General features: G+C 33.1%; 1 protein-coding gene across 1 annotated transcript; it reads right to left on the bottom strand.

The window, feature by feature from the left end:
• Positions 1–20,755: 20,755 nt before the first annotated feature.
• Positions 20,756–23,331, bottom strand: LOC129257026 (uncharacterized). The gene is made up of 2 exons (XM_054895257.2): positions 23,221–23,331; positions 20,756–22,232 (listed from the first exon to the last, which is right to left on the bottom strand). Exons 1-2 carry the CDS (start codon positions 23,276–23,278, stop codon positions 21,814–21,816), a joined length of 477 nt encoding a protein of 158 aa, XP_054751232.2. The 5' UTR covers positions 23,279–23,331; the 3' UTR covers positions 20,756–21,813.
• Between the last annotated feature and the right edge of the window lie 1,270 nt (positions 23,332–24,601).

Genomic DNA, 24,601 nt, shown 5'->3' with positions numbered 1-24,601 from the left:
TAGGAGCAAATTTGTCATTAATTCTAGCATTAATTCCAGTGTTTCCTATCGATATCAAGTATGATTGATTTTTGTTATTGTCTTCTTAATACATGATATGATCTTGGTTGGCTCTGTTTCTTAGGATGATTCTATACGTGTCGTACGGGACATTTGACAGTTTTTTGACAAGAAAAACAAATAATATTTCAGTAACCAAAGGTGATCATCAAGTTCTACCAGAGTGTTAGAAAAACCAATACTTCACATGACTTGAATTCACATCCTGTGTGATACAGATTTAAAATAGTAATGTGTCGTACGGACGCAGAAAAAGTGTTTTTTTCGAAACCTCAAGTTTGTACTCTAAAGTCTGTGAGTTGGACAGATAATTTTTATAGAAACTGAACTCAAATTGATATTCAATTAGCCAAGAACAAACACATCTATGAAAGAAAGCAGAATAAACCTTCATGAATAAATAAAGCAAATTACAATTTTCGAGAACATTGTGGCGTACGGGACACTCAAAATGTGTCGTACGGGACATTTCCAAATTGAAGCCAAACTTTCTTACTTTATGTCTCTTTGACTTCTTCAATCACTTTATTTGGCTGATGATAATGATAATCCTATCAAACTAAAGACATTCATTATGTTATAAACCGCTGTTGGCTGAATATTTCTGTCAATTATCATAAACAAAATAATGTGTCGTACGGGACACTTGTGTGTCGTACAGGACACTTCTGTGTCGTACGGGACACTTGTGTGTCGTACGGGACACGTACAGGCACTTGCGTGTTGTACTCGGCAGTCTGAATAAAACAATGAACTTTTTATCAATCAGAAGGGGAGCATTGCCCCTAAATTCTTCCTTTTTTATGAAAAGTCTTTTAATAAGTAGTCATTCAGGACAATATAATTAAGTAACCTCAATATATACAATCGGGAGCAATATGTAATCACTTTTTTTTCATGATGGGAAATGTACAAGGGTTCACAGCATTTTTACGAGCTGAAAAACTTGAAGTTTTGTGTGAAGTTATATTTAGTGAATTAATTGATGATTTCCAATACACTATTTAAACAATGAATGAATGAAACTGTTTGTGTAAATTATGGGGCTAAAATGTTATAATTTTTCATATAAAATGTATTATATACATGATATATGTCCCAACTGTCACTTGTAATTCCACAAAAAATCTTTTTTTAAGAAATGCGGTTCTACTTTTTCAAACCTTTCTGCATTTCATGAAACCATATGGTTTGTCTTATTTTCCAGATTTTTTGTGAACAACATGGTTTGTCTTATTTTCCAGATTTTTTACAACTTGAAAAAAGTAAGGAGTTTCAATACTGTATATAAAAAAGTAAGTGATCATCAAGGGAAGTCCAAATAGATGATTGATATGTAATTTTTTTTTACATCTTATAATAATTCCACATTAGCATGCAAGAGGAAGTCATCTTCCAGGCCAGGGTGAATCAATTATGTAGGTTTTCTTTTCATGCTCAATGACAAAGAAATTAACCCGCTCTGACCAGTGAAAATCACCAGTTTAGCTGGAGGGATTCACAAAAGAATACGCCTACTTGAAATCAATTAAAATGGTTAGAATCACCTATTTCATGTTCTATGGAAATAAAAAAAGTACTTTTTCAGTTCACTTTATGTCAAATCAACTACTTGAATTGAAATAGGTCTCCTATTTATAGTTTCTGAATCCAAATCCTGTAATTAAATGCATTATATATTGTGTGTCGTACGGGACATGTCCCGTACGACACAGTGTGTGTCGTACGGGACAACTATTAATAGGACAATTGTTGAAAAATGAAGGGCAGTAATTAGATCCTTATGGGATAAATCGATGACCCATGGGTCAAAGATAGAGAAACTGATTTTGTGAAATTGCATCATCAAAAATAAAATTGTAGGAAAAACTTTTGCACTTTCATGTGTCGTACGGGACATTGCCAAAAATAGGTTCGGAAAATCAGGGCTGCCCCTATTCTGGATCATGAAAATGTTGTAGATATTATTTGGAACATTCAATGATACATTATTCCATTGACCTGCAATATTTTCAATCTTCTCGTGCTTTGCCAATAATTGTTTCAGGCAGTGTTTGTACTTGACTATTTAATTAGCAAAATTATTGAAAATTGAAAATTCCATTGTTCCCCCCAATAAAAACTATATCTGACTTCACTTTTGGTTAAAACTCATTATTTTCATAAAATTTAGGTATCATAGTAAAATATTACACTACTTATGACTTATCAAAAGCATGTTGAAATGTATGATATTTTTGAAGTTCTAGTGTGGAATCGCCCCTTAAGATTTGTTTAAATTGACAAGTAGTTAGCTACTATTATTAGCTACAGAATTATTATCATATGATTGACTCAGAGAATATTATGTGTATCTCAGAATCACAGCAATTATAATTGTTTTAAAAATGTTCATGTGGTTTATTTTTATCATTTGACATTGATAAATATGAAATATTGTGTGAATTGTTATAAAAGTTGTGTAAAATATTTTTTGTATGTAAAAAATACTTTGTATATATGTAATTGGATAATGGGAACTAAAGCTCCTGAATGTATTAAAAAAATACCTTAATCCAAGCAATACCAAAGTTTGAAGCAAGCTCTAATGGTAATAGATAATTACCTGCATTTATAAATTGTCATTTTGATATTAAATACAAAGTTATATACAGTGTACAGTACTTGATCTTTAAATACCTTGGTCTCCTTCGTATCCCCAAAAAGCATCAAAGTATCACACCTGTATAACAATGAACATTTTTATTTACGGTAAAGATATTCATTAGGTTCATTGAAACATGTAACATTTTATTATATTTTGTACAGGGTAGAGCTGTAAAAAGTGGTCAAAGGGAAATATTTAAACAATGTATGAATATAAAGTAGTTATTACATTCATAAAAATTAAGCTATTTGAGTATGCACTTAATATCTTGAGGTCTTAAAACACCAATTGTTTTTATTTTATTTCTTTAACATATGACATGTGAATTTTTAATTTATTCATCATGTACCTGTTCTGCGAAAACTTTAGAACATGGCCTATCATTGTATATTAGCGTGTTTATACAGCATGTATGAGTGTGTATATATGTCATTGTTGTATTACTTTAAAGGGATGGTCCGGGCTGAAAATATTTATATCTAAATAAATAGAGTAAAATTCACAGACCAAAATGCTGAAAATTTCATCAAAATCGGATAACAAATAAAGAAGTTATTGAATTTTAAAATTTAACAATATTTTGTGAAAAAGGTTATATGCACATCGTCATGAATATTCATTAGGTGGGCTGATGATGTCACATCTCCACTTTCCTTTTTTTATGTTATTACATGAAATCATAAGTGTTTCATTATTTCATACATGTGTAAATGATGTGTCTCCATTATGATGAAATAAGTTGCGGCAATAAATAACTAATGCACTTAATCAGTTGTCAATCCAATTGTTTTAGTTCTTGGTAGAAAATTTTTGAATAAACCTAATTTCCTTTAATAAAATACAGAAGAACAAGTGAGGATATGACATCATCAGCCCACCTAATGAATATTCATAAAGACATGCCTAGAACTGTTTCACCGGAATAATGCAAATCTTTAAAATTCAATAACTTTGTTATTTGTTATCCGATTTTGATCAAATTTTTAGCGTTTTGCTCTGTGAATTTTACTCTATTTATTGAGATATAAATATTTCCAGCCTGGACCATCCCTTAAAGGAGAAACTCAGCATTATGTAACATGAGATTTTGCTTATGGTAGATAATGAATGTTACATTTGAGGTAATAAGAGTTGGTTTTAAAGTTACGCTTAAGTGCCAATTCATATGATATTGCATAATCTCATCGCTAGCCTGTCCAGTGTTGTTGTCAATTGAGTTAATAGCCACCTTTCGCAAACCTTAGGGATGGTAAGATTAGGGTCCCCTAACACAAAAATTAACGATTATTTATTGTACATTCGATTTTCACGAGTACTTGTTGATTATTATCAATGGAATCAATCATAGAAAACTGTTCTACATTCATTGCTAAGCTTTGTGATACAGGCCCTATAGATGTGCTTTTCGTGTGCAAAATTCTTTCACGCGACACCCGTTTTCATGCATGTGTACGTCTGGTCATCGTATATGCCCCCTGAGCCGGCGGCGAACCTCTACAAGCTATGTCAGCTGGCTGGAGATATTTGAAATGCAGGGCCCATCAATAGATTATGACATGGATAAGAAAGTGGTTTTTCAAACAAATCGAGTACATATTGAGTGAGGAAAAACTTACTGAATTAAGCCTTAGATATAGATCATTACAGTCCATCGAATCGATATTTAATGTGGATTATTGGTGGATCACTGGCAATTGATTCCATGGGTCAGATGACCTCTCCAGCTGAAACCATTTCGCATGCTTTGATATGTACACAGCATGTATACGTCTGAATACCAGTCGAAATTGCTGGGTTTTTTCTTTTGTTTACTCCTTCTACACAAACGATATGCCTCTAGCACACAATGTGATGGGCATTATGTTTTACTTTCCCCAGAAATGGGGGATTAGATTCAAATTCCCGGGGGGACCACTTCCATTGATGAGTGGATACCAGGCACGAACATGCGATTTCGAAAAGCACCCTAAACAAGGGAAGCAAGGCTTTTCCAGATTATGAAAATGCATCTCTTAACAAGTATTTAATTGGCTTGTGAAACCCTACAAGTATTGGAAATATATCACTTTTTTTTCAGTATTTTAAACATCATTGTTGAAACCCACCCTTATAACGTTACAAAGGCCTATATACGTAACGTACTTGCCCACTCTGTCCCCTTTTACGCATGGTCGCGCCTGGTATTCACTCGTCAATGGAAGTGGGCCCCCCGGGCGGCCTCTCGAGCTCTAGGAGGAACCAAATGTGGCTCTGGAAAGTCGTCCTAAATCGGATTTATCGCTGTTACCATAGTAGCAACCAGAATTTTGCACACAAAACGCATATTGAATGTTTCCGTTGCAGATGCGAAACAAAAAAAGTCTCATGTCACACAATTTGCATTGCAGGACAGTTTTACGACCATGACGACAGGCCCAAAAGTCTCTTCCAAAATCAACTACCGTCGTAAATAAGCGTTCACGTTCTCCAACGAAAGGTCGGGAATGTGATATCGTGCACCCCACTAGGAACTTAACTCCCCCTACATACATGTATAAGATTGACTCTAAATAGATATAGAACTTTGCTGATGTATTTATAGAAGATAAAATGCCTTTCTATAATTTCCCTTTTTTCAACAGAATTCAGTATTTTTAAAGGGGAAGTCTACCCCAGCAAAAGTTTATGTAAATAAAAAGAGGAAAATCAAACAAATGAAAAACTGAAATTTAATAAAGAATTATGAGTTTCACTTTTTTTCACATGAATATGAAATATTTCAATTTTTTCATTACAATGTAAAAACAAAGTTCATTCCTCCTGGAACATGTGGAATGCCATAAATGAAGTGTATTGATCATTATTGTCAAAAATTGAAATACTTTTAATTCATATACAGACATGTACAAAGGAAAAGTGTGTGAGTAGCATCATCGATTCTCCCATTCGAATATTACTGTGTTGCCCATAACTGTTTTGAGATAAGAGAAAATTGAATATATCAGAACTCTCTTATTTTACATCCGATTTTGATGAAATATTCAACGTTTTGCTAGTTTGATTTTTCTCTTTTTATTGAAATTAACTTTTTATTGGGGATGACCTCCTTTTAGTAGCACTACACATATAAGCAAGTATACAGGACTGTACAGGAGCCTTTCAGCTGACTCATATTTTGAACAAATGACTGCTAATGAGATCTCCTTCAAGTATCATATGTCTTTATCAAGCTTATACATGTAGCTATACAATTAAAACTGGATTACAATGATAGCTTTACACCAGGGGGGGGGGGCAGTCAAATATATTGCTGTACACACGCGTGACCAAGGAATTTCCATACACCCACTAAACGAGATTTTCTCTGTGTGCAAAATAACCCCTGAACAAGTTTTTCGCGGGCTTTATTTACACATTTTGGCCCCTAAAGAAGTTGTCGCCAAAATATGACCTCGAACCATACCCTAAACACATTTGGCTAGTCTTAAAAAAAAAGGCTTTGGGTAAAAAACATACCCTAAATACGTTTGACCCCGCGATTGACCATTGACCAATCTTTCAAAACCACCCTTTTTCTTGAAAATCAGTGTTTTTTAGTTCACGCGCGGATCGCGTCCAAAACTGAAAAAACACCACTTTAAACACGTTTTTTGGTCACGCGTGTGTACAGCAATATATTTGACTGCCCCCCCCCCCCAATACTGTAAAGCCCCCGGGGCTTTACAGTATTGCTAAAAAATGGTTGGTTTCATATGATGATTGGTAGGGTCACACCTGTCTGCCTTTTCTATGATGAGGTCAGGTTCTTGTACTGACATCTTGTACTGACACAAGATGAAATGTTGTGTCTTTTCAAACCAGTTTTTTCTCTGATTTCTAGTATTTTCTATTCTTAATCACCCTGTGACACAATTTGTTGTTTACTATTTGTTGTACTATTTAGATGGGTCATTAATGAAATAACTTATCTATATGCTATATAGCCTGTACAAACTTTGTGATTAAATCTGCTTATTTATAAATTGGTCACTTTTTTAAAATTTGTGTTTATAAATCAGGTTCAGGGGTGTAGTCAATGGTGAGTGTGTATTCAAGTCACATGCTCATGTTTTCATTTTGGGTGCAGGGCTTTGTATTTTGGGGTGCATAATTTTCCCCTTAAAAACAGATTCCATCTTTCAAAGAAAAGGCCATGGCAGGGATTTTGATGTGAAAGATAGGCACACATAGTATGCCTGTGATATCATAATGGAAGTCTGAAAAATCCATTTAGAGAGATTCGAACAAATTTCCTAATTGATACAAATTCATACAGCCGACCTGTTTTGAAAACAAATAATTACAATTTTTAAATTTTTGATGCTATGATAATGCAGGCATCTCGGATATTCCCAGTATTATGCAATAGCCTTTGAGTGCACTGCATTGCCGTAACATATGAAAATGTTCCTAAAAGTAATCAAATATATTCTACCACTCAAAATTGAATTTCTTTCAATGCTTTTGAGCTAACATCTTGTAAAAGATTGATTTTTTTTTTTCTCTGTCCAAAATTTGTACCTTATTTCAATCTACTACAAGTCACTATTCTTAAGATCTTTGAATTGTTCATTTATTATAATGTCATATTTTTTCCTTTGTGATTAATGCACATTCCATTATCATAGTGAACAAAAGTGAGTTTATTAAGAATATATCATATTATGTAATAATGAGGATATGATGATTTATATTTTTATCCAATACTGTATTTTACTGAAATAAATTCTTTCTCAAAATAGACATGCTAATTCTATTTTGTTTTCTGTTTAAGATTTATATGTTTGGTACCGAACCATATGATTTATTTTTGATATTCCTGGTCATGCTCTAACAAAATGGATTAATTCCTGTCAAATTTATCACAAATCCTTTTAGAATTTGGTCAACATATTATCCATGATTGTTTTTAGTAATGTATTGTGGATACCATGATATTCACAAAATTCAGTTTTCATTATATTTTAAAATGATATACAAAGTGTTAACAAGTTGATGAAGGAGTACTTCAAGGATATCATTAAGGGATTGATATGATTAGAGATACAATGTTTTAGTCATGAGCTGTTGTGATCCCATCATGAAATGAATTACATAAGCTAATTAGAGAATTTCCCATTATGAAGATGGAATAGCTAGACAAAAGTGGTTATTTTTATTCTCTTTTGCAAGTTTGATTTATGTCAAATAGACTATTAGATTGATGAAATATTTGCCATATTCAATATCTCTTTTGATTTACTTTTGAGAGCATTTTATAATATTCTTAAGTGATCAGAAGTGGTCAATCTGGAAAAAAAATTCTGTCATGGAAAATGCAAAAGGATGCACATGATAAAATCCCTGGAAACACTCAAAGGTCATTTTGCTGTATCGTCTCAGGCACGTGATCGGAAAAACCTGGAACATCAGTGGGAGATTCAGGTTACCATGGCAACCTTACTCCCAGGTTATTATGACGATGATGAAGACTCCTAGATGTTGAAAGTTTCATGTCACATGGGTAAATATTTTCTAAGAATGAATAGACATTGATTAATTTATTTGTTTTATCTAAAGCTGAGACAACAAGCTCATACCTGAAGTTCAACAGTAGGATGTAAGTTAGGGGACTACTTATAGAAATAATTTTGGAGGCTTTAAAGAATGAAATCTTCTTATATCGTATGGATATGGAACGGTGAGAAACAATTTGTAGATAATGGTTTTGCGATTGATTGAAATATTTGTACTAAATTGTTGTTTATTTGAACTCCATTTTTTCAATATTTTACAAAAATCGGGAGCATGAAATTTTCTTTATCAAGCACATATACTACAAAATTGTGAAAAGGTAGTATGTTTTCTTTGGTTTCATTTTCTGTTTGTTATTTTCGATATATAAATGTTCCTTGATAGCAGAAAAGGTACAGAATACATGTGTCTTTTCATGGGAGGGGTAATAACAATCTGTGTGATGTATTTAAATCCTATATCATTATGTGTGTTTTATACCCAATCTTAAATCGAGCCCAAGCTTCAGGCTTTATGATTCATGTAAATGTGAGATAATGATGGTTAAAATGTGTTATAATGTTTGATGTTTGTATATGATCATGACGGGCTGTGACTGCACTGATTGCTTGAGTTGTTGACTGAGGCGTATGAAGAATTCTGCTCTTCTGACTTAATAAGTGAAGTCAAGGGGGCTTCAGCCCCCCACTTTTTTCAATAACCGTGTACAAAAACGTAAAAAGTACTATATGACTGTGATTTTTTGCATGGTCAGCCCCCCCCCCCACTTTGAAAACCGTTCGGCGGCCCATGTGACTTGTGAATGAATAACAAAATATTAGTGATATTGAGTAATATGTGCCATGACATCACATCAATGATGCCATGAGTTTGTCTTTGCAATTATGGACCATTTTTTTAGGTTTGAAGAGTACAATGGATATTTATTAGCATCATGAATGTGATTTGTCTCAGCATGCATGCATGATCGCTATATACAATGTTGCTGGACATTGTGGCATCATGTCTGAAGGAGGCACCAGTCTAAATACATTATACCAGAGGTCATGTTAATACAAGGAAAATAACATTATAGAGATGATTTTCATGTTTGGCTCCCCATAGAAAATCACAGCTATAAACCAGGTTAAACTTCTTCATCTCTGTAAATGTAAGCCAAATGGGTAAACTAATATGCTCAAAGGGTTGTGGCAGAAGACTCATCAGGTCTGTTTCCAGTGTAACACAGATTCAAGGAGACTGTTCATTTATTGAAAATGCCCTTCAAATGACCCCCCCCCCCAAAAAAAAAAAAAAAAAAAAAAAACAGCTGGGAGGTCTTTGTCCGAAATTGGAGAACCAGAACAGCAGTTTCGTCCTAAGTTTTGGAGCTGATGAAAAATTTCAAATGTGACGCTTGTCCAGAGGCTGGGACGAAAATGATGTTTTGATTCAGCATTTTACAACAATGGCTTCTTTGTTGTGCTTTGTCATGAAAGGCATTTGATAATACATTTTCTATGTTCTTGAGTCTGTTCTGCATCATGGAGCTAAAAACACCCTAACACCACACAATCGTTGTTGGTCCTTCCCCTTCAAAATAATTTGTGATTTATTGGAGAAAGATAATCAGCATTATATCATATGACCTTGAACTTGAATCATAATCCCTTAAAGGAGTGAAGAAATTGTTTGCAATTGCATATGCTTTGAAAAAAAAAAACATTAGCACACAATGTTGTTATTCAGCACAGTTGATTTGAATTGATTTTTAAGTATATTGTATGCCGTAAAACCAGATTCAAATTAAAGGAGAATGCATTTTATTATAATTTTAACAAACAAGAAAAAAATTGTCATATTTATATTGAATGATATCATGATAATATCAATATGGGGAGTGGAGCTAGTATGAAGGTTCAAGTATGGAAGATTTAATACTTGACTCCTCCATAAGTGCTTCTATAAATAGCCCTTGGTATGTCCCTCTAGGTAATTTCCTTCATTAAAATACTGATTCTTAGCTGATTGCCTCATTTCATATTCAGCATAATCTCTTGAGTGTCACAAAAGCATCGTTTATAATTGCTAACAGATTTGATCCAATGACGGTGAAGGATGATTCTATTATGCTTTTCACATTGCATTTCCTTAACCCCATACTATCCTTAGCCCCGGAATATCCTTAACCCCATACTATCTTTTTTTGGATTCACACTGTCTTTCTTAACCCCATACTATCTGCTTAGCCGGGGTTAACACCTTAACCCCGGACTATCCCACAGCTCATGAATATTGATGATTTTACCATACAGAGCTTGAATAACGTGCAATTTTGACTTCTGTGATTGGCTATTGCTTAGCCCCACTCTTCCTTAGCCCAGTTTCGTTTCACACTGCATCTTTTAGCACCGCAATTGTGGTGCTAGCACCACAGTACAATAAGCCAGCTAACCCTGCTTATTTGCAGGGCCAGATAGTACCGTACTATTTACCGTGCTAGCCCACTTTGCTAAAACGTAGTGTGAAAACGAAGTGGGCTAAGCTTAACCCCGGGAAATTGGTGGGGCTAAGGCCCCCCCTTGGCCCCACCAATTTCCCGGGGTTAAGGAAAAAAAGTAGTGTGAAAAGCATATATATAGATGACCGTTTTAGGAGGGAGTATGGGTTATCAAGATCTCAGCATTCTGAATGTGCATAATCCGAAATAATTTGCATTCTAGAGCTAGAATTGCTCCAGTTGTTCCAAGGAAGTTCTAAAACTTCTTTAGTAAGTATGATTGCAGAATCTTAAAGGAGAATTACTGTTAAGGGAAAGCTTTAAATTATTGTTTTTAAAAATACCATTAGAAGTTCTGCAGCAAAGGATTGCTTTTCAGTTGCCATATTATTCAGATTATAAAATTACTGCTAAAATGTGACAGAATACAACTAAAATGTAAAAAATACAGCTGAAACATTCAGACCAAACTTTAATTTTGTGTGAAATCAAAAACAACAAATGTACTAAGTAATTAACTTCTGATGGTTTAGCCATTCCAAAATGAGCATATTCTAATTATTAGGTGCATTTTAATAATTTATTTTTCCCAATCATTTGAGATTTCCAAAAAGTTAACCTCATGACCAGAACATATATATCTTAATATTTGTTGAGCTTGAACAAACTAAGTCTGATGGTAATCTACCTTGTCTTATAAACAAAAGTTATGTTTACTTATTTTAATCCTTAAGAAATAGATTGATTTCACACCCAAAGAGCAAGGATAAACCATTACACATTTCAAGGAAAGTGATTAGTCTCACTGTCACAGAGCTTGTTATTCTCCCATTATATATGAGCCTGGAAGTTCTAGGAAATCACCAGGGGAAGCAATTGAATTTAAGAGAGCAACATACTTCGCTTTAAGGGTTAATAGTAGTATTGGTTTATGTAATAGGAGAGTATAGTGACTGTGCGTTTGTTTAATTGTATATATATATATATTTTTTAAATATTTCATTTATTTCTAAGGCATGATACAAAGGGGAAATGATGAATATAATGTTGTGCATTGATGATTGATATCTGTTCACAGTTTTATTTCCAATTGTTAAATTTCACAAAATATCTACCCATGTTCTCTATGGCTATTGAAGAGTAAAAGTTACCGCCCCCAACTTTACATTATCTACATGTTTCCCAACTATACATTATCTACATGTATGTACAAGTATATTGGTCACACAGTAATGTGGCGTAAGGTAATACAAAATAAAAGTAATTTTTTGAACTATGTGTGTTAATGAATATTCAGAATCCATATGGCAATCAGCAAATTAATGCAATGTCAGCGGTAATGAGACTTCTTTCTTAATGATAGGTTGTAACAAATCAATTGAGTTGTTTGAGTTGTTTTTAAAAGAAATGAGAAATGTAAAAAAAAAATAACTTCATAAATGCCTATTATTATTATTATTATAAAGAACAAACCCTTCTCTTTTACAATTCCATTGCATTAAGATATTATCTTTCTTCAAGTATTAAAGGGCATCGTTTAAGGAGCAGAATACACATAGTTTGCTGCAGGGTCCTCTCTCGAGTCGATTAATGACATTCCTCCTCATTCAAGATTGAAGTCCTTTACCCTTGCCACACACAGACAGCCAATATAGCGTGGCAAATTAATTTATCAGGAGACACGCATGATTCAATATACATAGGAAATAAGAAATAAGTGGGAACATGATTCGCTCATGCAGCTCGCTGCTTCACTCTTATCCCCCTACAATTCAAGCTATGACCATTGCATTGGTAGAACAAATATGTATTTTTTTTTTGGGGGGGGGGGTTGTATGCCATGGTTCGAATGCCATTAAGACCACTATACATATACACAAGAATTGGAGTGAATGTGCCCTCCAACAACAAAAATAGATACAGGGGGTTGGGACTGAATTATATTTAGCCACCCAAAATGTTTGAAATAGCCCATTTGTTGCATAGTAGCCCCTGCCAAGCACTATGAGATTCAATACACATAGTAATTTGAAATAAACATTAGTAAGAAAGATAGCTGATAAAGCAAAGATAGCTTTTCTTGGTGTCTAACTTTATTAATCATTTCAATCAATGAGGCAGTTGTTATTGTGAGGATCCCATTATCCTATTCTTATATAAGATTTTTTTATCTTGATTATATTAACTCTTGTAAAAATTCTTGATTCATTTTTAGAGAGGGTCTTGAATATAGCTTAAAATGTAAATGCATGCAGAATCTTGATAGATGACTAGGTTTGAGATGTCTTGAATCAGGACTCCCTTCTATAACAACAACTAAGGGACTCATTAACTCAAACTGGGGATAATAAATCAAATTTTAATGCTCAAAACCCAATCTACGATCAAGGGGATTAGCTATGAATGAATGAGTGTTCGAGGAAAAAATGTAATTTCTGGAACTATAACAAAATTCATTTATCAGAACATGAGGTATAACGGAAGGGAAAGAAAGTGAGAAAATTTTATTTTTGGAACTATAATGACATTTATTTATCTCAAGAACGTGATATATGAATGAGGGGAAAGAAAGAGAGGTGGAGAGATAATGCTTGGCTGATGAAAATCATGAAACATAAATTGATTGCAAAATGAAAATGAAGGGGAGATAGTGGGAGGGTGGATGGGGTGATGTGCAAAAGTAATTAATTTCAATACTTCACAGAAGTACATCTATTCCATCAATATCTTTGCAATCCTTTTCTTTATTGAACAACATGCATACACTTGATTTTTGGAGTCAATAAACATGCCATGAAAAAATATGATTTCAGAAAATGTTAAGAGATTGAAATTGAATCATGCCCTTTTCATTTTCTTCAAATATTAAAAAGTAATAATACGACCCTCAATGCAACATTTCTACTAGGGAGAAGATTGCATCGCAGAAGATTGGTAAATTGGTATGCAGTGCAGTGTGTTAGGACATTCGTAATAAACAGAGTTGTTGGGGTGGGGGTAGCATCAAGCTGGAGGGATGAACATTGGTTGTAGAGCTTTATACTGATACAAGAAAGCCAATATATTGTGCCATAATCATACAAACTATATCCCAAATGTACATTAGGGGAGTTGAACGGATCGCTGCTGAAGATGGTCTAGACATGGTTAGATCTTTGAGAAAAGGTCATGGCGTAGGTAAGCACTATTACCAGTCAGACAGCATCCAAATCAATTGAAGACTCGGCAAATCGTGGCTGGATGCCAGCTGATAACAACACAGAGAGGGATGCAAAGCCAGAGGAAAGGAGTGGAACAAAATGTTATCTATGGAAGTGTAATGTACCATAGTGGTCCTCTTAGATGCAATCAGGCATGGTTAAACCACATCGCTGAGTTTTAGGAAGGGTTGGGTTTCGTTCATCATATAGGAAACAATCCTGATCCTCATTGACTTGAACAGGTGATTTTATTGTAAGCTAAAACATTGACAACAAAATGATCTAGTTTAATGTGAAGTTCAATGGTGTACTGCAATAAGGATAGTTATGATTGAAAATAGAAATGAATATTTTTTTTGTATTTGACAATGAATATAGAAAGTTGGGAGTTATTTATTTCAATCAATTAATAAAATTCTTATCCCTGGCTTAATTATTAATTTCAACCTCATTGTTACATGAAAAGAGAACATTTCAATTGGCATCAGTATCACTCATTACCATCAACATCAGCATCACTATTAGCATCGTTTGTCATCAACCATTGGCAACATTATCATCATTATTATCAGTAATCATTTATCATATAACCACCATTGTCCATTTATTCATCATCATTATCATCTTCATCATCTAATCTAAAGCTCAAACTTTCTCCTAATTATTGAAGCCAATCTAAAGCTTTGGTAAACGGTCAATTAGAATAACACTTGAGTATCATCTAATGTTCCAATCTTACAAGAGTGAAGAGGCCATTCTGTCTTTTTTCATCTATTAATTCTTTATGAATTTTTTTTATCTGATATTTACTTTTTTGAATATCTATTTTCTCTTCTCATTACATTTTCATTTTTGTTTAAAAGAGCACTGACCATTTATCTTGCAAGAGTAGTGATTGGAAATCAGAAAACTATGGACAAAGATTATATCCTGTCATTTTTCACAACATACCATTCTTGAGAAATGTTTTAATATAAAAAAAGATGAAATATGTAGATATTCAATTTTGATCAAGCAAAATGAAATTCATGTAAAATCACAAAATTCATCAAATCAAACACATTTATATTTCATATCCTCCACATCATACATGTTTTAGGGCATAAACATTCATAAAATCTAGTAGTGATAAGGATTAGTGACATACAAATTTCGGGAGATTTACCAAAACTTGAAACAGGCTTTCATAATATTCTTCAGATTTTAAAAAATATAATGAAAGTCGGTGTGTTTGCTAGAAATATATATCTCTTCCCTAAATAAATTTGATTCAAGTGAAGACATCACAATTAAAAATAATTTTTCCAAAAAATACTTAACAGATCCAACCACAATCATCAAAAAGAAAAGGGGAAGAAAAACAGTTTGAGACTCAGAATCACTTGTTGTGGAACCAGAATACATTTATTGGACTGTGGCCTCGCAAAATAAAAATGAACTCTCATCAGACAAGAAATAAACAGTCTTAGAGAAGAGGGAAAAAAGAAAAGATAGAGAGCACTTGTAAATTCTCAAGCTAACATGTTCCTATTCAAAAAGCTATAGTAGATAAGTCAATAATCCTAAATAACTGCCCAGTTTAAAACAAAACATCATGATTATCAAAATGTAGGCATAAATAGACGATTGGGCGTGAAAAATCTCTATCTACTAGCAATATCATCATCATCTACAAGAGAAAATTCTACTTTTTCGCTAAGTGTTCATGTCGTAGCATTGCCAGTTCACAATACAAATGCAGTCTCCATGTATTCCGTACATAACATAGTGAAGATAATATACTATACATTTGCCAAGATATGAAATGACTAAAACCAGATTTTGAAATGAAAATGTTAAAACATGATTTATATGTGCATATATGTATTTCATACAAATAGCCACTGCTTGAATAACAAGTATGATGATAAAATTCACCAACACCAACATTGAATGTTATATAGCATGTGGAAATACACTTACCGGTACATATAATACCCTTTGAATCCAACTAAGGAGATCAAATGAGAATAAGATACATTTATAATAATTCCAACACATTTACCATTGTTACAAGTGCTCTGTCTTCTCACATTCTCTATTTGTATACAATACACCATAGATACATATAATCGCATGGAGATAGAATGTCACACATGTATTTCTCATCTCAATAGCTGTGTCTTTTTGTTCATTAGATGATTGATATGTCTATATACAAGTTTACATAGTTATCCACTACTAAATATAAATACATGTCTACGAGAATACAATAAGGCTTTGACTTTTCAATAGATAGCAATGTGTTACCCACTGTCTTATAAAATGCATTCTGCTGTTGTTGTTTTTTTTTCATTTAAGGATGGCTTATCTACATGTATAATACATATTGGGTCTTCTTTGGAAAATCTCTAATTCAAATTTAATTCTGCCAGCAAATTTCATTTTTAATAAAAGTTAATGGATTTTTGGTAGAAGACAGTTTTATTTTTCTTCTGAAACCACTTGCCCTTTAAAATGACTCAGAAAAATAATTTGGTTTGAGCATACATAAATCCAGGATGAATTTGTATTTTAATGGAACAAAATATTCCTATACTGGCCAGTAACATATATATATATATAGAGAGAGAGAGAGAGAGATTGAACAGGAGAAATACAATATCCATGAGTTCAAATCTACTGTAGATAATCCACTCATGAAAACAAACTTTTTTATAACCTGGAAATGGATTACTAATTTGAAGTTCTATGGAAAACAGAATCAGAAATAAAAGAAAATGTCTTCTAAATCAGAGCATAGGTTTCCATTTAGATAAGATAACTAATATAGGAAAAGCTGTTTTTTTTTTAACGGTATAACAGAGAAAAATCTAATTATGGCATCGAGGTTGAATCTTTGTTAACCTGATTAAATGCTAAAAGAGTTTTCTTTAATATTTGGTTGTTTTTTAGCCTAAGAGTAAAGGAAAGAAGAAAATAAAGCATTTAATTAACACAGGTAGCTCAAGTCTAAGACTATATTACCTGTCATCTGTCAGCAAGACATGAGGAAACCAAATAAAGCAAAAATAGAATATTGATTAAAAAATAGAGATTTTGCATTAGTTATGTTTTGATGAAAGGAATGCAGACAAAATTATAATCACACTAAAATACAGGTAATCTAAAATTACTCTTTAAGATTACAAAAGAAACCCACACAAGATTTCAAAATGATGATTTAAAAACTATTTCTGTGTTCTATGTTGTTTTTAGATTTGCTCTCAAGAGGTTGCAGGTCTGGTTTTAAAGGAAATAACAGAAGAGAATGGTATTCAATTAGAAAATGACCTGACTCTAATCATGGTCTAGAGCATAATTATCAGGAAATAGAGACACAGAAAAAATAAATAAATAGATAGCACTATTTTGTAACTGACAGGTGTTGTAAGATTGCCTTAATTTTCCTGACATTCATATTTTGAAGTAATTATACAATGGACAAAGATTACACCTCATCCAAAGAAATGGATGCCACAGAGATTTTTCTCTGCTCAAAAGGGAAAATTGGTGTGTTCTTAAAGGGGTATTCTCTCACTCAGCAAGCATGGTTCTATACATCATCAGATGTAGCTCAAATAGAAATAACTAAACCAAGTTATCTCCGTGGGTGGAGGCAACATGGCTCGGCTGTGAGGGAAAGGGGGGGGGGGGATATTCTCAGAGGCTGTGTATCCAGGCTGCCATTAACGTCACAAGGAGACAGCCATCCCTCGGGCACTAACCTCCACACAACGAGAAGCTAAAACTGTTCCCCGGAGGCCCCCCCGCGTTTGTCTGCTAGAGGCAACCTACACATTCAACACGGCCGTCAATGAGTGGGCTGTCATGCAGAAGCAAAGGCTGCTTTTGAACTTTTCATTTGCACATTGAGTAGGTTTGCATGAAATTTGATGGGAAAATGAGCATCTTCGATATAGAAAATACATGTAATTGTTGGAAGAAATTCTAACGTGAGCATAATACTTCCTAACATTCAGTTTAAAGTAGAAATAAGTCCTCAATTAAAATATCTTCAATTGAATTCAATACAATGGACACTATGGCCATTATTCTGCATAAACAAATTTTCCATACCAAAATGGTGAATAATTGCATGGGGAAATTTTTGACCACAGCAGAGATTTTTTTTAAATGAAATATTAAAAATATGAAAAGGGGAAATAGGCTAAGAAAACAGACACCTCGAAAGAATGTCAAAATAATAGAAACAGTTGCAAAAAAAAGAGACATTAGTACAGTGAAAAAAGTAAAAAAGAATGTTTCAGTGTAATGAACTATGTATCAGGATCATTTCTAAGGTACAGGTGATGTGCTGGCAATCACTTATTTGATGTTCTCATTAAAAGGAAAAGAATTAGGTTTCATTTTCAGGCAAAAGAGGAGCTAAATGGGGGCGATATAAACAGGTGCAGTAAGCAGGGAATGTGAAAAGTAAGCGTTTGTGACTCAAATCCTCCACTTTCATTGTAATGATTGTATAGAGGGAATCTGATATGATTGATTCCTTCTCTTTCCCTTCCAATGAGATGGAACAGACTTAATATTTTTCTTGATCGTCCCTCTGAACACTAGATTGATGCTCCCTTTTAGAGAACTTTACAAATACCAAAATCAGCATTTTTTATCAGAATAAAACAAAACTAAAAAGGAGTAACTGGCAGGAGAGAAATTGATAGATTCTTTTGGTTCCCACTAATAGCAGATTTAACCTTATCAACCGTGCCTATAATTGTGCAGATTCATCATCCCTGACTAATGGCAGAATATCATTACCCTAATGTATATAACTGTGATAGTGTTTGAATAATTATGAAGGATATATATGTTAACATAGATGTAAGTAATATGTGTGATCCATTCCATCTTAACCAGCCTACCCCCCCCCCCCATTTCATACATGTTCCCTGATTACAATATGTTACATGATTATTTTTCATCAAATATACGTGTGGGGTCAAAGAGGAAATACAGTGTAAAAATGACTTGGGGCATAAATGCACATTTATCTTGTAATATTATTTTGATAATAAGATTGAAAATTGAGATACATGCATATACTAGTTCCAAAGTTTCCCACTATCTATCCAGCAGTATCAATAAATTTTAAATATAGATGATATACTTGAAAACATTATTAAAAACTTGAAATACAAGTGGTTCCAATAGTAATCATTTTTGATAACAATGCTCAAATCCCATTAACTATAAATTCCTAGCACTACATTTCATATAAAATCACATTTCCACATAATCAGTCCCAACAACACATACATGTAAATAACATTTTCTCTCACATTTCCTTTGTACAGTTTTTTTTCAATAAATGGAAGAGCCTGGTGTCCAAATCAGATAATAAAATATTTGACATACTTGATGATGATAAATACTTGATTCTTTCCAATAAATGAATGATATATGCCCATCCATTTTCTTGATGAATTATAATAATAATAATAATATTGTAATGAACACAGCAGAACAACGTCCGAGTGATATCTTTGTACCAAATTAATATATATATACGAGCATTATATTCCTACAGGCAACAAAATATTCCATACATAAATAAATACATATTACATTCTTCCTATACAACCCTCAATAAAAGAACCGCCCACAATCCTACTATACAATCATATTTACAATCCTGATAAATGTTTCCATATGAAAATGAAGTAAAAATACACACATAAAGATATATATATATATTTGTAAATATATATATATATATATTCATAACTCATATATATAATACAGGATGCATATACATCTGACATAATGACTAGTGAATATGTATAGTACATTGTTACTCAGTGGAGTAATTTGATGCTACATTAATCAAAGACACAACACCATGATATCAATTGTGGGAAAATTGTTTTAGTACATGTATATAATAATTATTCAGGTATATATTAAGATGTTCTATAAGCTAATGTACATTGTCATATTTGATTACTAACAATGGAAATATCCTTGAAAAAATTGAATATTTGATTATGAATAGTCATCATTAGTCATAAATATTTCTGCAATTTGCAAGTCATTCTTAATATTGAAAACCAATATTTTTTGTTTATTTTTTGATAAACTAAATTGTTTTTGTCGATTAAAACCCTTAAACTTTAAAAATCATTATAAACTAAAAAGACATTGGTACATTGCATAATTCTATTTTTAGGTTGAACTAAATTTGATCTCTACTCTTAATTAAATTTCTAAGAATAGCTCATCTTAAAAAAATTATGATGTATTAAGAACTTTAAAGATGATTTCTATTCTTGGAGACTTTTGATTTGTTCATTATTAATGTACATAAATGACACCTTGCTTGTAAATGAAACCCTACAGTATAATTGGGAAGAAAAACCCACAGAGAATTACACAAAATAATGAACTAATGAAATGAATCAAAATATCATGGAGGATATACATCCAATATAATAGCTGTTACAACAACAATACAAAAACTAACCATTAATCTTTCACTATTTCACTGTGATAAAGACTATGCCATGGTGAAAAAGTAAAAAAATTGCTAAAACACATTTTGGATAAAATGTGATTTAAAATTACAATGAGAACTGACACAGTTGCAAACAACAAAACAAATAGTGAATTTTTAGAACGACAAACAAGTGCCACATGTACATGCATACATTTTTATCTTGTCCTTTTTTTTAGTATAAGGCAGCATGGACCAGATCTGAAATAAAAATAAACAAAGATTTGCAATATTTTTGAAATGCCAAACAACTACATAATACACATATTTATACAATCACCAATATGGTAATATTATATAAAACATAATAAGGCATTCCTGAAAGTCAGGAATAAACCAAAAGCATTTCAATCTATATCTACACTGCGAGAGAGGAAAGGGCTGTATGATATTTGACAGGGAAAATAAAGAGGAAAATAAAAAGGAGTATAAATAAATAAGTCATTGCAAATAATAATCACTTTGCTACAAGAAGCTCTGAGATTAAATTAAAATTATTGCCAAATGAATTCTTTATTTTTTGCCCATTCACGCAAAACAAACATTTATTTCTACATGTTGCCCTTTCAATTATTTGCATGGGGATGTATAACAGCTGCCAACTTGCATAAATATGGCTCTTGTTTATCTTCTATTCCCTCTCTGTGAAATTTACTGAGCATAAACTAGGTCTCAAAATTTGACAAATTTTTGCTGCCTCTGATGAATAGGGCAAATGAGGTAAAATTATTATATATGGTTTCAAGTATTTCTTAGAAAAAAATCATTTTGAATCGGGAACATTGAATGATTTTCAAAAGTGGGAATCTTTTCTTGTATGACATCTTATGAATGATTCAGCCAAAATATTTGTCTCAGATTGATTGAAATTTTAGAGGATTTATTTTTAAAGATCAAAAGGCACAGGGGTCTTGAAAGGGCAAGTCAAAATATGACAAATTTAATACAAGGCAGTAAGACTGGGCACATCAGTATATGTACAGAGAAAACACACACGCACACTGCATTACAAACAACTAAAATCAAAGGACCTGGTTGTGGAAAATTATAAAAATGACTACGCTCATATCCATAATTATAAAATCATGGTCAAATTAAACTTTCCTCTCATAAATAATTCTTAGTAAAGACACACATCCATGAGAACTACAAACTGATAAATGAAAGAGTAGATTTCTCAAGAATAATTTAAGATAAATCATTACACGTGCTGCTCACGACTGCGTGATTGCAGTATAGGTTGCTTGCATTATGCACTTGCGGTTAGGTTTATATATATGGAGGTGTTACTATCATCATTCACAACATGGCTGAGGGGTATTTATATATACATGGTAAGATGAGGCTCTAGTGGCCCCAAGCGATGCTATAAGGCAGAAACTTGCACCACATTGGGACTTCCAGCACTGCCCTGTGGACTTCCCCTTGGACTTCCTCTACTGCCCTGTGGACTAGAGCTTGCACTCACTGTGGAGTGTATAGACTCTGTATCCACTCCATTGGTTGGTGTTGGTAAGGTGGACACAATGGCGGTGGTTACCGTTGGATTGGTATTGGTATTGGTATTGGTATTGATGTTGGTGTTGCAATTCATTTCAGGAAGGACAGTGAGGGTGAGGTCATTCCGTTTATTAGGGGTGTTCTTTGGAGAGGGCTTTCGATGTGTGTGGGTTTCGTTGACGCGAACCTCTTTGAGGTTGTTATCTTCGTCCTCGGTACCAGCTGCTTCATAGCGACGCCCCTGGGCCCATCTCGAACAACAACCTGTTGGTTGGCTGTTTTTATCTGAACAAACATACAAAAAAAGACAGAAATAATAGAAAAATAATGAAATAATGATAAAAATAGTATCATCATGTGTATGGTTGTACTAGAATGCACAGATATTCAAGGCCATTTGTACCAAAGTTTAACTTTAATTCAATTCAATTCAAAATTTATTTCAATCAATCATAAAAATACAGGTATATACAAATTAGATAAAAACATGGGGTTGGGAGCCCCTGGAAGTTTTCATTAAAAAACTTGTGGGTGGGGCACCACCATGATACAATTAAATACAAATAAATATAAGACATACATTAAGAGTGAACAACAAATAACATTGAAATACAATTTTAAAAAAGAGAGAAAATAGAAACAATGGGCTAATATAGGGGAAATTAACAAACAAGAAGTAATAATTATAAATCATAGTGACCTGCAGTGTGCTATTGGCAGGAGTTTTCATACTGGGAGAAAAATTCAACTTTCAGAAGTTTTTTTAACTTATTTCTGAAGGTTTCCATGGCAAAGAAGATGTGCAGTTGGTTTCATGGTACACCATGTATCTTTCGTGGGCAATTGTTGGTCCTGAAAAGGACCACCTTAACTTGACATTTCGACAAGTGTGTTATTGTCACACATTTGTTGAAACGCCGAGTTTGGGTGGTCCTGTTCAAGGCCGTGAAACCCACTACACATCTACCAAAGTTTACTCATTAACTATATGTGAAGGGTCCAATAAAGGAAGGGTTATGATCACATATAACTTCAACTCTCAAATGCAACTTGATTTTTCACCACTAACAATACAGTTCTTGGATTTGTATTGATTTTATTTTTCTTCTGGTTATGTATAGCACAACTCCTTCTACAATGGGCAATTCTTCAAGAGAAAATGTTGAAACGATATTTGAATTTTCTAGTGCCCACAAGTCATGTAGTCATTGATAAACATGAAACCAGGAGGTGTCTGTTTATGAGAATGATCAATAGGTTATCACATACATACCTTGCGTAGTTAAGGTGGCTGAAGGACTTGGACTGATTTGTGCACTACCAGACTGCATAGACCGGGAGAAAGGGATTCCGTTGTATGTGTACTCTGTCTCTACATACTCACGATTCTGAAAGTGAAAAAGAAAAGAGAATATACATTTATTGTAGTTCTAGCCTAAGTAAAACAAAATGATGCTGAGCATTATATAAATGAGACCAAAAAAAACATTAACAAATATACCAATTTATCTATAAACATAGTTGATTTCATGTCATTTTTGTAATGAATAATAGTGTTAATCTAGCACAAGTGAAGTTCATCAAAGACATGTAAAATATATAGTAAACTGTACTGTATTTATAACAGGTTAACTCTTAACAGGCAAAAGTTACCATTGAACCCATGCATGACCTTTAGTTTGACGGGCAGACCATCAAGCTAAGTCAACATTGTTGCATTTGTGAGTAACAAAAAAAAATGCAGCAATATTGAAAAACACAGTAAAAAATTGTATCTAATTAACTTTTGGAAGAAATTTATTTTCTAACTGACAATGACAATGACAATGACAATGACAATGACAATGATTTTATTTCTTTGACGGCCCCTCCTGGGGGCATAGAAGAAATATAACAACTTACAACAATGGCAATAATAGGCATAAGAAAAAAATACCAAGGTAACAAGAATCAAACATGATGATAATAAACATATGTACAATACAAGAGCAGTAATAGAAATAGAAACGGGCACAAATTAACCCGCCCACTCCCGACATGCCAGAGAGTATCTGGAGACCGGTACCCCACTGAGCATGTGCAGGTGCAATCCAACAAAATCTGAAATCATGCCCTAATACGAGAAAGTAACCAAGACAGCAACTACACTTAAGATATTAAAATTTTGACATAATGAATTTACAAAATCTTGACAGATAAAATAAAAAAAACTTTTTACAAAAGCTTCCTGCATATGTTATACTTTTAAATAACTCCAATATTAAAGGGAAAAATATTTTCATGAATGAAATATCCTGCTTATGCATATTGTCCATGAATCAACAAAAGCCTATAAATACACAGTATCATTGAATCTGCATGCAACAGGTGGCAATTAATTAAGGTGTCATATAATATAATTGACAAGATGTTTGTGTGTTTGATGGGGTTTATATTTAGACCACAGCACTGAATATGGTGTAAAAGAGAACCAGTGGCTGTCAGTTTGATCAAGAATTATATATTCAACCCAAGATATATTTACAAGGCGTTATGTTTGGCACTCCCATGGTTAGAGAGCTAAAATTAGATACTCATAGATAAGAACAGCTTGTTGAAAACAGTATGCATCCACAACATGGATAGGGAGAAGTGTATAAAACACTATACACATT

The sequence above is a fragment of the Lytechinus pictus genome, chromosome 3, assembly GCF_037042905.1.
Source record: "Lytechinus pictus isolate F3 Inbred chromosome 3, Lp3.0, whole genome shotgun sequence".
NCBI classification, from domain to species: Eukaryota; Metazoa; Echinodermata; class Echinoidea; order Temnopleuroida; family Toxopneustidae; genus Lytechinus; species Lytechinus pictus.
This window is presented reverse-complemented; position numbering and strand designations above follow the sequence as displayed.